At 42.4% G+C, this 14,502-nt stretch overlaps 2 protein-coding genes across 2 annotated transcripts in view; one reads left to right on the plus strand and one right to left on the minus strand.

The window, feature by feature from the left end:
* Positions 1-3,170, minus strand: part of RTF1 (RTF1 homolog, Paf1/RNA polymerase II complex component) — a 40,759-nt gene extending 37,589 nt beyond the window's left edge. The window contains exon 1 of the mRNA XM_031672932.2: positions 2,965-3,170. Within this exon, the coding sequence (XP_031528792.1) occupies positions 2,965-3,162 (198 nt within the window). The 5' untranslated portion in view covers positions 3,163-3,170. The remainder of the gene's footprint in view (positions 1-2,964) is intronic.
* Positions 3,171-3,311: 141 nt separating this feature from the next.
* NDUFAF1 (NADH:ubiquinone oxidoreductase complex assembly factor 1) overlaps positions 3,312-14,502 on the plus strand; it is a 28,452-nt gene continuing 17,261 nt past the window's right edge. The window contains exon 1 of the mRNA XM_072962653.1: positions 3,312-3,579. Within this exon, the coding sequence (XP_072818754.1) occupies positions 3,557-3,579 (23 nt within the window). The 5' untranslated portion in view covers positions 3,312-3,556. The remainder of the gene's footprint in view (positions 3,580-14,502) is intronic.

The following is a 14,502-nucleotide window of genomic DNA, read 5'->3' on the forward strand; positions in this document are numbered from 1 at the left end:
AACAAAATTTAAATGACTCTAATTCAGTTTCTACATACCCCTTTCCACCAAGAAGAAAGGAAAGAAAGAAACAGGCCTCAAAAAAGGCATCCCAACAATTCAAACAGCTTCAGAGATTTAAAAGAACCAGCAGCTTTGCCACCTTAAACATCTCTGTTAAGTTCCTTCAGTTATATGTGGACACATTATGGCTGAGACAGGAAGCTATTTCTCTCCCAAACTACTCTCTCAGTGTCTTACTAAAAAGATTAACTTGCATACAGGCAGTGGTCTCAGTCTTTAACACAAATAAGTACCTGGGCTGTACCTGGTAAAAATGCAGAGGAGGCGGTACCCTGAGAGTCTGATTCATTAAGTCCTATCTGGGAAACTCACAGATAAAGGATCTCCTTACTAAACTGTGCTCCACTCTCACAGTAGACACTCAGTGATTTGTCATGGTTTGTTCTTTTCCACAAGAACCATACATTAGACAGCAAATACAATGTATATTCCCAACAAAGGCACGAAACTAGATGGAGTAGCCCAAGGTATCTTGGTGAGGAAAGGCCAAGAATGCATTAAATTCTGTTCTGACGATTCCTAAAGACCCGCAAACCTGGGTGATTTTGAGCTTCTGCTAAACATCTCTGGGAAAACTGGAGAGCAGAGATCCTTCTTTTTGATTCCTCTGAGAGCCTGGCACAGTGCTGAACAGATAGACAGAAGGCAATGGTGCCTCTGTTAGGAAGTGCAGAAAAAGAAAATTTTGATCTGGTTTCTGTCTGATAAAAGAATGCCAACGAATGGTTAAAGAGGAGGAAGCTGAAATTGCTGTGAAAAATGCATTGGGTATTACTTACAAATTTCATCCTACAAATAGATAGAGTTGGGTTTAAAGTTATAATCCCTTCCAGTTTTCACTTTGGAAAAGATTTTTGTGGAACAGGTAAAGTCACTCTACTACAAAAGGAAGCTGTCAATTCATTTGATTTGTCAGAATTCTGTGGAAAATCACCAAGGACAGAATAATTTATACTTTAGTTCATTCATCAGAACAGATATCTTGAAAGTGCTTTACCAAGGAAGCTCCCCAAATAATCTTTTAAACTGATGTATCAATTTCCTCTAAACTATTCAATGTACTTTATAAACATGAATTCTACTAACACAGAAAATGGCTATGAAACATCACTCATTTTGCAATATGAAAATCAGATTAAGTTGGTATAGTGGAAAGAATATAGGCCTTGTGGTACAGATTTGGGTTCAAACTCCTCTAACAAGTAGTGTGAATCCAGGTTAAGTTACATCTTCAACCTCTATTTTCCTAATATCTAAAATGGGGAAAATGATACCAACTGCACCATAATTTAAAAAGCTGACAATGTAAATAAAGCACTTAATTGAGGTGACTAGTTCACCCCAGGCCCAATGAAAATGGTAGCTGATGTTATTATCAGCAATATCTACATTTCTAGATTAGAAAATAGTTTTAAAAAATTCTAATCCTCTTAAGTGACAGTCTAAAATTATTAACCAAATTTTTACACTCAAGAATATATTTTTTAACTATCATTAAATTTTTGGAGCCTTTCAGTGAGAACATTTTCCACTTACCTTTCAATTCCAATCCCATAACAAGGTTTCTAGCCCTTTGATAGTTCTCCACAGGCCCCACTACTTCCCCACCTCCCACCTCCATACCATCATTTTCAAAACAGCTCTCTTTTCAACACATCTCTAGTCCCTTTCTTAAAGTCCTCTCCTTCCATGCTCTAATATTTCAGTCCTGACACCTCTGCCCTAATACAAAGACTCCCAAGAAGCCATTTACAGAAAAGCTTAAGTTTGCAAGAGCTTGTATCAACATTAATTCTTATAACTTGATCCTTACAATAACCCAATCAGATACATAAGGCTGATGTCTGATCTAGACTTTACAGTTATGGTCAAAGATACATAGCTTAAAAACAGTGTAGAACTCAAAATTTCAGATTTTAAGTTCAGTACTCTCTCTACTCAACTTATAAAACTACTACTTCTTGCATACTCTTTATTTACATCATTTGTTCACAAAACATTGGGGAAAATCCTCTTTGTATCTTCTAGTATCATTAGAGCACCGCTACAAAGGACAGCCAGCCTTCCTCCCTACAGTATTTTCCACAGTATATAAACAGTTCAAGCAACCCCAAGACAGTGAGACCAAAAGTTACTTTCAAAGGTTCCTGCACATCTTTCAAGTAGAAAGAATTCTGGGATGCTGCATGAAAAGGGCCAAGAGGCCTCGCCACAGTCCCTCCATGCTGCCCTAGATATTTCTCCACTTCTGCCCTCTTTCCTCCTCTCAAGAGCTTTCTTGGGTCTGACATCTGAACAGGGACCCTTCTTCACCACAAACGACCCTAGCTGACAAATAGATCTGTGCCCACTTCTAAGTCTTCCTCATCAGGCACGGCAGAGGTTCCCCGGAACATTTACGAGTGTCCCTCCTCTCAGCTCACACCCTTGTCTGAAAAACTTCATCCTCCAGAGCCTGCACCTTACCGGCCTCCCTCCTCGCAACAGCCTCACGCTCACCCTTGCACCTCCTCCAAAATCTTCCAGCCTCCCCGGTTGGAGGGCGATACTTCCTATCTCTCCCTGCCCGGATCGCCTGGCTGCAGCCTGCCGCCCCGATCTGGCCCTGGCAAATCAAGGACCCCTTCGGTCCTCCGAGCTCGAGGCCCACCAGCCTGGTCCCTGCCCCGCCTCCCCGCCCAAGGCGCCAAGTCCGTCGGGCTCCCTCTCCAGGCCCCGGCCAGACTCCGAGGGCCCCAGGCACTGCGAGGGGGACATGAAGGAGGCAGCAGCGGCGTTGAGGGCAAGGGGTGGGCTGGGCGCTAGGGCCAGGAGGCCCGGGGCCCGACCGGCTCCCGACTCCCGTGGCCGGGACTCAGCCCTCCCGCTCCACTGGCCCGCGCCTCCGCGGCCTGTCCTTACCTGATCCAGGTTCTCGTCGCTGCCGCTGTCCTCCGTGTCTGAGTCGATCACAACGCGGCCTTTCCGCTTCTTTACCATGGTGGTCCCCCGGCTATCACGCCGGACGCCGCCCGGACTCCCCTCTTGCCCGCCTGCCAGTGGGACCGCCACTGCCGCCGCCGCCGCCGCCGCTCGACCCACACAAAGGCGACCGCGCATGCGCGCTCCGCTCCGCCCATGGCCCCGCCCCCCGCTCGGCGCACGCCGTTCGCAGGCGCCCAGGGCCCCGCCCTGCCCCGCCCCTGACGCAGCGTCGGAGGTGGGGCCCTGCACTGGGCTAGGGTGGGTTCCGGGCTGTGAACGACGGTCCCATACCCCGCGCGGGCCTCTGAAAGTCTAGGGTGTGTCTCTGAGGCTGGGCCGAGGCTTCAAGTGCTGCCTACCTGTAGTGGACTGGAGCCGCAAGCATCTGGGTCCTCTCTAAGGAGCCTTTCAACTGTCCGACACTGATGAAGTGTCAAGGGCAACGTCAGGGCCGCGCGCCTGGAAGACACAAATCGGCTGGACCACGCTGAGGGCACCTGTTGTGGGATGAAGCCTGCCTACTTGGGCTATGCAAGTGACAATTGAGCTGGGGTCTGGAGGATATGTCTCATTTACCCAAAAGAACAGTAGAGGCAAGGGTGTTCCAAGCAGAGACTGCTTGGTCAAAGGCCCAGCGATAATAGAAAAAGTTGGGTTCAGGAAACTCAAATTTCATTATGGCGGAACAGAGGGTATGGTGTAGGGGGATGAGGCTGCGGAGGGATGCAGCGGCCAGATATTTCAGAGCCTAATAAACTATATTAGGAAGTTTTAAATTTAGTATTGAAAGATTTTAAACTGAAGAAGGACATTATTAGCTTTGTGTTTTAAAAAGATTACTCTGGCTGCAGTGTGGTGAATGGATTAAAAGGGAGACTAAGGCAGGGAAACCACTTGGGTCGTTGGTGTCATTTTGACAAGAGATGATAGTGCCCTGAACTAAGGAAGAAGGAAATGGAGAGAAGTGGATGGATTCTGGATAATGTGTAAGGTAGAATTACTAGGACTTGAAGATTAGTTGGGAGAGGATTAAGGTGAGGTCTCAAGCACAAATGATGTTCAGGTTCTGGCTTAGGAAACGTGGTGAGTGGGTTTTTCGTGGAAATAAGGAACACAAGTGGAGAGAAGGTTTGGAAGGCTGGAGTGTGTAGGAAATAAGTTCAGTTTTATGCCTGTTGAGGTCAGCTAATAAAAAGGACAATTTCAGAAGTGATTTCTTTGTGGGATTTGGAATATAGGGTAGGGAGCATAAGCAGTAATAATTTAAAGCTGTTCTCTAAAGATTTTGGAGTCCATTAGTTCTTCATTCTGGTAGTGAACCTGAGAGACCTCAATCTTCCCTGCACGTTACTGGACACAGTCAGGCAGATGAGTTCTTGCTCTCTGGCTTCCTTTTTCTTTTTCCCTTTACTGACTAAATTTTATTTTCCCCAGCAAGTTTATATCATACATGTGCATACCTTAAAATAAAAATGAAAGAAAATATCTTATCTTATATAGAGAAATCCCTGAAACTGGAACTAAACACATACCTACATGTATAGTTTGCTGCCAGTTAGTTTGAAAAGGGTTCAGGATTAAGGTAGAGAAAACAACCTAAAAGCCTAACTACTTCTTTTACTCCAAAAGACTTTTTCTATCTATTTCATGAGGGAAAGGTAACTAGGCTTATTCATTTATTTCTATTTGGAGGAAGGACTGGGGATTGAACCTGGGACCTTGTGTGTGCTAAGCATGCACTCTACCACTTGAGCTATACCCTTGCCCACAAAAGATTTCTTTTTAAAAGTCCCCTACCCTTCTCTCCCCCAATATATCGTTGGAACTGAGACCATGGCCAAGATGACCCAAAATAACCAGGCCGCCTCCCCTATTTTTAGCTACCCTGAAGTCTGGTACCTTTCTCTGAGGACCCTCTTTAAATGTGTTAATAAAAGAAAGTCAGAATATAGTCAGTGACTCTTGACTACAATTAAGAAAGATTCATTCTTTGAGTGAAATCTATTGATTTTGGTCTTTCTGCAAGGGGTCTTCTAGTGCATCATGGACCAGAGTTAGTACATATTGAGACTAAACAGTGTTTGAATTGAATGAATAGATGTCCTATAATCTAAACTTCCTTTAGAGTTGGCTTCCCAAAGAACCCAATCTGTGAAAAGTTTTCCCTTAGTAAAATGAGGATAATGATAATATCTGCCTCTTTGTGTTGTGATAAGGTATATATTAGTTAATGTATGTAAAAAAAGTGTTTAGAATTTTTCCTGGCAAAGAGGAAGCAATAAATGTCAGTAACAATTGTTTGGAGAGGGGGTTTATAATAAAATGGGAAGGAGCTGGAGGAAGAGGGTAGGAGGTGGGAGATTTTTATTTTTAATTTGTACACTTTGGTGGTGTTTGAACTTATACACTGAGTATGATTTTTTTGTCATAATTTAAAAACATACTGGGAGAAATAGAATATTTTTAATGATAAAGATAATTCCCATTTATTGTAAATAAAAGGACAAAAAAGCATGAAGGAATTTTAAAAACTATGTAAAATTCTACCATCCCAACATATTCATCCACACTTTACCAAAACAAAATTGTTTGCATGTGCAAATATTCATCCAACATGTGTTTATCAAACATCTACTATCTGCCTGAGCTCAGGCACTAAGCTAGAAGTTGAGCAAGATGAGTAAGTCACTAAGACAAGATCCTGCTCTCAAGAACTTACATTTATTCACAGATACACATCGCAAAAGGCATGCACATTTAAAATGCTGTGAGAATCCCTTTTCATACAGACCACCCCAGAGGACAAAAGAGATAATATCAACATGTGTTGTTTTTGAGGAAAATGCAAAATGGCAAAAATTACTGTGGATTCCTGATCCCTATCATGATGGTATTAGGAGGTGGGGCCTTTGGGAGGTGATTAGGTTATAAGAGTGGAACCCTCATTAATGAGATTAGTGCCCTTATCAAGGAGACCCCAGAGAGCTTTCTCACCACTTCTGCCAGATGAGGACACTGCAGAAAGATATCAGTCTGTACCTGAAGAGGGTCCTCACCAGAATCCAACCATCCTGGCCACCTGATCTTAGACTTCCAGCCACCAAAACTGTGAGAAATGTCTGTTGTTTATATGCCTCCCCGTAAATTACTGTGGATTTATTAACAACTTAAAATTAACTTGTATTCTGTTCCTTAAACTATATTTGAAGATGTATTTGAAAATAGTGCTATAGTCTGTATGTGAACTTTGAGAGGACTTGGGGAATCGTTACTGTGTACATTTGCCATGGTGTTGCAGGGTCCTCCTTTTGGTGACCTGATGGTCTCTTAATGAGTCAGGGTCTGAAAACTGGCCCAGATCTGAAAGTGGGCAAAGGATGGTCACTTTTCACTGGAGCAACCACCCTTACCTGTGTAATCATCCAACTTTAATTTCTCCTGATTGAAAACTGAGGAATAAATACCCTTGTTGACTGCCTATCTGTTTTGCCCTTGGGGAATGCTGTATTCTGTTAAGTATCTCCATAATTCTCTGAGGGTCAGGCTTCCTGGGCTCTCACTCTGACTTTTCCATTCAAAATAATTGCATCTACCTGACTTCTAGCAGTTAAGTGCTCCCATCTGGTCTCTTGTTTTCAGGCCCTGCACTACATTGCTGTTAGTGAGCCTAGTTTCCTAACAGCCTGTCCTACTATCAGTCCTGGCCTACGCAGGAGAACCACCACTGAACTTTCAGTGATGCTGGTGTACCTCTTACCATCACTTTCCTTACAGCCTCGGTAAATGCAATATCCTCTTGGTCTTCCCATGGAACGTAATCATTCTGCAGGATTTGTGACCTTATATAGCACATCCACCTCCTGCTCATCTCTCTGAGTTTTTTCATCTTTTCCTACAACACCTGTCTTGGCAGCTGTGGCATTTTTTACCCCATGTAATGTTCTCCATGCTTCTAAGAGTCATTCTTGTAATAAATCCGTACTGTTTCCTGGGGTCCTTGGCAGAATGATAAATTCTGTATCTCAGGAGAGTTCTCCCAAGTCAGGTAACTCTCCCTAATCCAATTTTACAACCTGGTCCCTGATCAAGCAACCTCTGAATCCAGTCCCTTGCTACTCTCCCAGCTTCTGCCATTACATGCTTGGCTAGTTCTTGCGGCTCCTGTGGGATATAGTCCCTTTCCTCCTTTATCAGGCCCAGTATACCCTACTGAGTTAGATGGTGTTTTAACCCTAGTTAGCAGACTAGTGTCCATGAGAGAGGTAAGGGCAGATTTTGAGGAAGGTATATGCAGTCTTACAAGGTACAGTCTTCTGCACTGTCCACAAGCAAGAAAGGAGTGTGGGATGGTGGGTCATTTCTGCAGGTTCAGAGGGTTCAGGAGAATCTGGAAATTCAGGGTCTTCAGGAGTATCAGTCGGGTATCTCTGTTCCTTCCATGTGTCATGGTCCCATTATTTCCCAACTTGGGCCTTTAGCTGACCTGCATTGGGAATTTAATCCTGTTGGAGCTTAAACTACTCTGATAATTATCCTAGGCCTCAGCTTTCCCTTCCGTCCTTCTGCAGGTGTTGAAGCCCTCTTCATATGCTATTAAAGAGGCCCTCTGGCTTTTACACTTTGCTTTCAGTAACAGGACACAATTCCACTATCCTTAAAGTTATTATACCTGCCATATTTTTAAAAATTGAATTATAGTTGATTTACAATCTTGTGTTCGTTTCTGGTATACAGCATAGTGATTCAGTTATACATATATATATATTATTTTTCGTACTCTTTTTCATTACAGGTTACTACAGGTCATTGTATATAGTTCCCTGTGCTGTATAGTATGACTTTGTTGTTTATCTGTTCTGTACGTAGTAGTTTGTATCTGCCAGACTCTCAATTTATTCCTCCCTCCCTTTTCCCCCTGGTAACGATAAGTTTGTTTTCTATGTCTGTGAGTCTGTTTCTATTTTGTAAATAAGTTCATCTCTGTCATTTTTTTAGATTCCACATATAAATGATATCGTATGATATTTGTCTTTGACTTACTTCACTTCATATGATAATCTCTAGGTCAATTCATGTTGTTGCAAATGGCATTATTTTATTCTTTTTATGGGTGAGTATTATTCCATTGTGTGTGTGTGTGTGTGCGTCACATCTTCTTTATCCAGTCATCTGTCCATGGATATTTAGTTTGCTTCCATGTCTTGGCTATTGTAACTAGTGCTGTTATGAACATTTGGGTGCATGTATCTTTTCAGATTGGAGTTTTCTCTGGATATATACCCAGGAGTGGGATTGGTAGATTATATGGTAAGTCTTTTTAGTTTTTTAAGGAATCTCCATACTGTTTTCCATAGTGGCTGCACCAAATTACATTCTCAACAACAGTGTAGGAGGGTTCCCTTTTCTCCACAGCCTCTTCAGCATTTATTGTTTGTGGACTTTTTAATGATGGCCATTTTGATTGGTGTGAGGTGATACCTCATAATTTTGATTTGCATTTCTCTGATAATTAGCGATATTGAGCATCTTTTTACGTGTCTGTTGGCCATCTGTATGTCTTCATACACCACCCCCATATTTTTTAAATGCCTGATACATCCCATGAGCTAGTATAGTCCCTCCCACCAGCACACTATCCCTGTTCACCAGCGATGAAATGTTCAACAATTGAACTACTGGATCTTCAGTTCTAGCTGTGTGGTGAGTGACCCAGCTTCCAAACATCATTTTTTGCCTGCTTTTTGAGACCTGTCTTAGCACCAACTATGGTAGGTTTGGTTCTCCAAGAAGTGGACTCTGAGATCCTGGACACGAGATTTAGTGTACAGGATGTTTGTTAGGGAGTGTCCTTGGGGTTGACAACTGTGGAAGGGAGGAAAAGGGGGAGAAATTGAATTGCAGTACATACCTGACAACAATGTAAACTGACTAGCACTCTGAAGCTAAAATAGATGGTTAGAATGTCCCACATTGGGCTGAAATGGCCAGATATTTATTGCCCAGCCTCAATTATTCATTAGATGTATTCATTAGATCAGAAGGCTGTGACCTTGGGCAAGGGGGTCTCTCTGCATCTTAGCCAGATGCTGAAATATCTGAGAGCTAAAGGCCATGAGTTGGGCCAGCCAGTCCCTCCTTCCTGTAGGATCTGTCTCTGTGTCCATCCAGAAACAGGCACAGAGAGGTTCCCAGGGTCACATAGTCAGTAAGTAATGGAGTCAGTCTGACTCCAGAGAGGTGCTCTTAACCACTGTCACCAATTTGCTTCCTCTCCCTGGTCTTGTAGACAAGCAACTACAGTGTGTTTACCCAAAGCAATCAGGGACCAGCACACTGGAAATAATTTTAGTGTGAAACAAGTGGAGGGGAAGATTGTAAACGTGGTCAAGACAGGACAGGAAGGTAGAAGCTCAGCAGCCAGAGCGGGGCTAGGGAGGGGAGTTTTCTAATGCGTCTCCAGCGCCGCGGGAGAGAGGTACCTTAAGCAGCTAGCATGCCGTGTCCATCACACTGGTTGTACTCTCCTGGGAGCCCAAAAGGGGTGACACACCAGACTTCTGCAGTTTGGAGAAAATATCACTCAGCAGCCTCCAAATCTTTCTGCTCTGAAGCCCCTGTTCTCTAAGCAGCTCCCTAATGTAAAAAAGACTTTTTCTCCTGGGAAGAGGGTACGTTGCCTGGCTGACAAACATACTTTTCCTTGTAAATTGTTGGTCAGTCTTATAAATCATTCTCTCTGTCTTTGGTTAATAGGGACTGGTTCACCAGAGCCTGAGCACTTTTCAGTAATAAACTGAGCAGCCAGACTTCAAGGATAGAGGGGAGATGGTAGCTTGGGGACTCTAAGCTCAATGTACCTCTCAGCCTAACACCATGCTTTTCCTGCATGGCCCTTCCTCTTTCTCCCTCTTTCTCCCACTTCTTTACCTTGGACTAGATGACTCTCTCTTTCAGCTAAGTCATGACCTAATGCCCCACCATATAAACGCAATCATACTTTCCTTCTTGCTCTCATGTACTTCTATGTTTCCTAATATTACTACTAGAAGGTGGTGTGGTAAAACTTCTTTGCTGCACTCTGCTATTTCTCTTTTTATGAAGAGGAAGAAGAAGGAGAAGAAGAAGAGGAGGAGGGAAAAAAGGAGGAAAAGATGAGATCAAAAGGAAAGAAAAAAGGCCAACTCCTGCTGTGTTGAGGGCAGAGCTTAAAAACAAGGTATCTTTCAGTGTCTCCTCTAGGCTCTTTATTCATTCAACAGATGTTTTTGTGACACCAACAAGTGCCACACGTTTCTAGATTCTTCCTTTGAGTAAAGTGTAATTTAGTGAGTTGGGGAGGGGAATATGGGGCATGTTTCAGTCACTCTTTCCCAGCTCTTTTGCATTTATTTTTTGAATGCAAAGTTAATATATTCCCGTTATACATAAATCCAACAACCTAACCATGTATAGTAAAAAGGTAACCCTTATCCTCCTTCCCCTTCTCTCCTTATCTCATTCCCTAAGAATAACTCTTATGACCAGTTTGGTGTGTTTTTTTTCCCAGACCTTTTGGGGAAAACATGCAAACACACCCCAAAACAGGATCATGCAACGTGTATTATCTTGTAATGTAACCTCTGCCAGCGGTGTTAGACTGGCTTGACTGCCAGGCCAAGGTGGCACAAGGGACTCTGAGCAAACTACGTATAACTATGAAGCAATGCCTGCTACCATACACCTGCGCTCCATGGCGCAGTTGTACATGCTGTGCATGTTGAAGTCTTACTCAGGGGGAAACCTGGGCTTCCTTGTGTTCCTTCCTGGTGAGTGAGAACTGATCTGAAGATGTTGTAAGGTCAGCCCTCTCTTTGGCCTCGCTCTTTATAGCTCCATGGTTTATAGCTTTTTGTTCCTACCTCAGCACAGATAACTGATGCTGTCTATATCTGATATATACATACCCTGAAATGTCCTCTGTACTCAAAAATAGAAGGAAAAAAAAAAGACTCAAAAAAGCATGTCAGAATGCTAGGGAGTGAAAGGGATGTTACCATAGGGATACCATTTTATCTTTAAAATTATTTTTATAAATTGATGATTTGCCAACTTTGGTTTTTAGTATGATTAATTACTCTTTACCTGAGACCTATTATCACAACTGATGTAACAGACTCGGAACCACTAGTATAAGTAAATCCCATAACTTAAATTACTTATCAGCAGCCAAACTTGCAGCTTACTTAGCAGTACAGGATTCCCTGATTTACATATTCATGTGTCAGACATTTAACTGAGCACCTGCTCTGTTGCAGGCACTGAACTGGGTGCTGAGGAAACACAAGTGAAAAAGACAAAAATCACTGTTTGCAGTCTAGTACAGTGGTTCTTGAACTTACTGAGAAGCACCTAGGAGCTTGCTCATTAAAATGCAGAGTCTGATTCAGTAGGTGAGGCCAAGGAATTTGCATTTTCAACAGATACCCATGGTGATTTCCTCTAGGATGTGAGATGGTCTCGTTTTGAAAAACACTGGTCTGGACACTGAGAAGCCCCAAAGTCACATTAGGGATTCAGGATCAGGGAGTCTTTCCGATCCTTGATGTTTTCTGAAGTAAGTGGCACATGCATGTTATCACGTGTTGAAGTTAGAGTGACCCTCTGAGAATGACTCAGAAGGTTCAAAATGCAGAAGAATTCAGACTTCTGTAAAGAAGTTGTTTGTCAATATGTAAAAGTTTTCAGAAGATTCCAAATCATTAACCTACTCACTTGACAAATAGTAATTGAGTACCTACTTTGTTTCAGGTACTGGTGGGCGCTCCCTTCTGTCTAAAGCTCCTCCTGTGTCCTATTTTCTGCTACTCCTATTTCTCAGAAGCATTATCCTGTTGATTATTGCTTTTTTCTGTGTCTTCACTCTGTTTTCCTGCTAGATCCTTCTTTTTAAGACATCTCTTTGTCTGAAAAGTAAAAATTGTTTGACCTTGTGTCTTCTCTTGCTATAATTATGTTCTTATTTCTTCCTCACAACCCTATCAGTTAGGATGCTTTTGGCTGCAAGTGACAGAAAACTCAGTATACATTGGCTTAAACAAAAGCATCTATTGGCTCATGTGACTAAAAAGTCCAGAAGCATGACCTTTAGACAAGGCTTGGTGCAGCAGCTCCAATGATGTCAGAAGGAGCCTCTGTGTTCTTGGCTCTGCTTTAATCCTTGGTGCCCTACCCAGCTCTTCCCCTGGCAGTTTTATGTTCCCTCCTTATGCTTGCAAAATGGCCATATTACCCAGGGAGAAATAGAGGATCTCACTCAGGAACTTCCAAAGAAGAGAGAGAAAGTTGTTTCTTTCTAGAAGGCCCCAGTGCTCCTTGGTACTGAGTGGGTTAGTTGTCAATCACTGAACTGATCCCTGGAGCCAAGGAATGGGCTGTGCTGATTGGATAAGCCAGTTAGAGCAACCTTTGGAGCCAGATTTGGAGTTAATCCTACCCAAATCATGTGGCTGAGAATGGGGGAGGAATGGTTTTCCAAACAATTCTGGGGGACACAGCACTGGAAGGAGAGGAAAGGCTGCTTAGCAGTGAATAACAGAGACTCACTGTAAGAGCCATGCTTCTGAAAGCCATGGTCATGGCTTTCAGATGAACTCCCTCATCGTCCATTTATTCTTTGGCCCTAATCCTGGGACAAAAATTGCTCCCAATCCCTTCATCAGTAATTGCTACCAAATCCATTGTTCCTTCTCAGTTCTTACCTTGTTTGACTTCTCTGGAGCATTGGACACTATTGACTACTCCTCTCTCTTGACTTCCTTAGCTTATGATCTGATGCCCCAGGATTGACTCTATGTGTGAATTTAGTCAGTGGAAATGGTCCTCTTTCTACCAAGCAGAACTCTTGTCTCCAGATACATGATCTCTTTTCAAAAAAATTTTTTAATTAAAATTTTTTTATTAAAGTACAGTCAATTACAATGTATCAGTCTCTGGTGTACAGCACAATGTCCCAGTCATGCATATACATACATATATTTGTTTTCATATTTTTTCCATTAAAATTATTCTTGTTACAAGATATTGAACATAGTTCCCTGTGCTATACAAAAGAAACTTTTAAAAAGTCTATTTTTATATATAGTGGCTAATATTTGTAAATCTCAAACTCCCAAATTTATCCTTCCCACCCCCTTTCCCCAGTAACTGTGAGATTGTTTACTAAGTCTGCGAGTCTGTTTCTGTTTTGTAGATGAGTTCACAGTGTCTGTTTTTTTTTAGATTCCATATATGAGTGATATCATATGATATTTTTCTTTCTCTTTTTGGCTTACTTCACTTAGAATGATATTTCCAGTTCCATCCATGTTGCTGCAAATCGCATTATTTTATTCTTTTTCATTTCTGAGTACTATTCCATTGCATATGTACCACAACTTCTTTATCCAGTCATCTATTTATGGACATTTAGGTTGCTTCCATGTTTTGGCTATTGTATATAGTGCTGCTATGAACATTGGGGTTCATGTATCTTTTTGCATTAGAGTTCCCTCTGGATATATGCCCAGGAGTGGAATTGCTGGATTATATCTTAAGTCTGTTTTTTACGTGATCTCTTTTGTAACTCTATTCATTGGGGCATTCATGCTGCCTCGCCTGGTTTGTCTTTTCCCTTCTCATCTGTCTGTTAAATGCTTTATCTTTCAGTACTCAGCTTGTGTCCTTCCTCTTGGAACTACTCCCTGACTCAGATGAGCAGATATGAAACAGCAGTGGATAATGAGCGTGTATCCTGGAGATAGCTGATAAACGTAGTTTAAATCCCAGCTCTACCACTTCACCAGCTGTGACAAACCTGTGACTAGCAAATTACTTCACACCTCTAAGATTCAGGTTCCTCACCTGTGAGATAGGCATAATATTAGTACCTACTTCATAGGATGTTGTGGGGGTTAAAAGAGGAAATGCGTCAAATGTGTTAAGTTCAATGCCTGGCCCCTAAGTGCTCATCACACCCTTCCTTGGGCCACCTGGTACCTAGTACCTCCCTCTACTATAGTTCTTCTCACACTGTGCTGCCATTGTTATTTTGATGCCATGCTCTGCAGTAGACTGTGTGCTTATTGGGCACTTTCCCTGAGTTCAACAGTAAAAGCTAGCTTTTCTTGAACACTTGGAAAAAATTCTGAGAATTATGCTTACACTTTACATATATTATCCCATTTAATATTAATTGAAAACTACATCAAAGTTATGCTACCTACTAAGGTTGGCCAGGGCTGGACAACACCTCTGCCTCTTTTCTCTCTGCATCACAGGGGACTGCAAGGCTCTTCTCTTGCATGTCTGATGCAGTGTCTTCAGTGTCCTCTGGGCCCAGGCTTCCAAATGATGCTTTCAGTATTCATTTCATTTTGAGCAAGGGGGCCTCTCTTTTCAGTGGCCTGCTCTTGATCTGCCTCTTTTTGTTCTTTTTATCATATTATAATTTCAGGACGT

This window comes from Vicugna pacos, chromosome 6 (genome assembly GCF_048564905.1).
Source record: "Vicugna pacos chromosome 6, VicPac4, whole genome shotgun sequence".
In the NCBI taxonomy this organism is placed as follows: Eukaryota; Metazoa; Chordata; class Mammalia; order Artiodactyla; family Camelidae; genus Vicugna; species Vicugna pacos.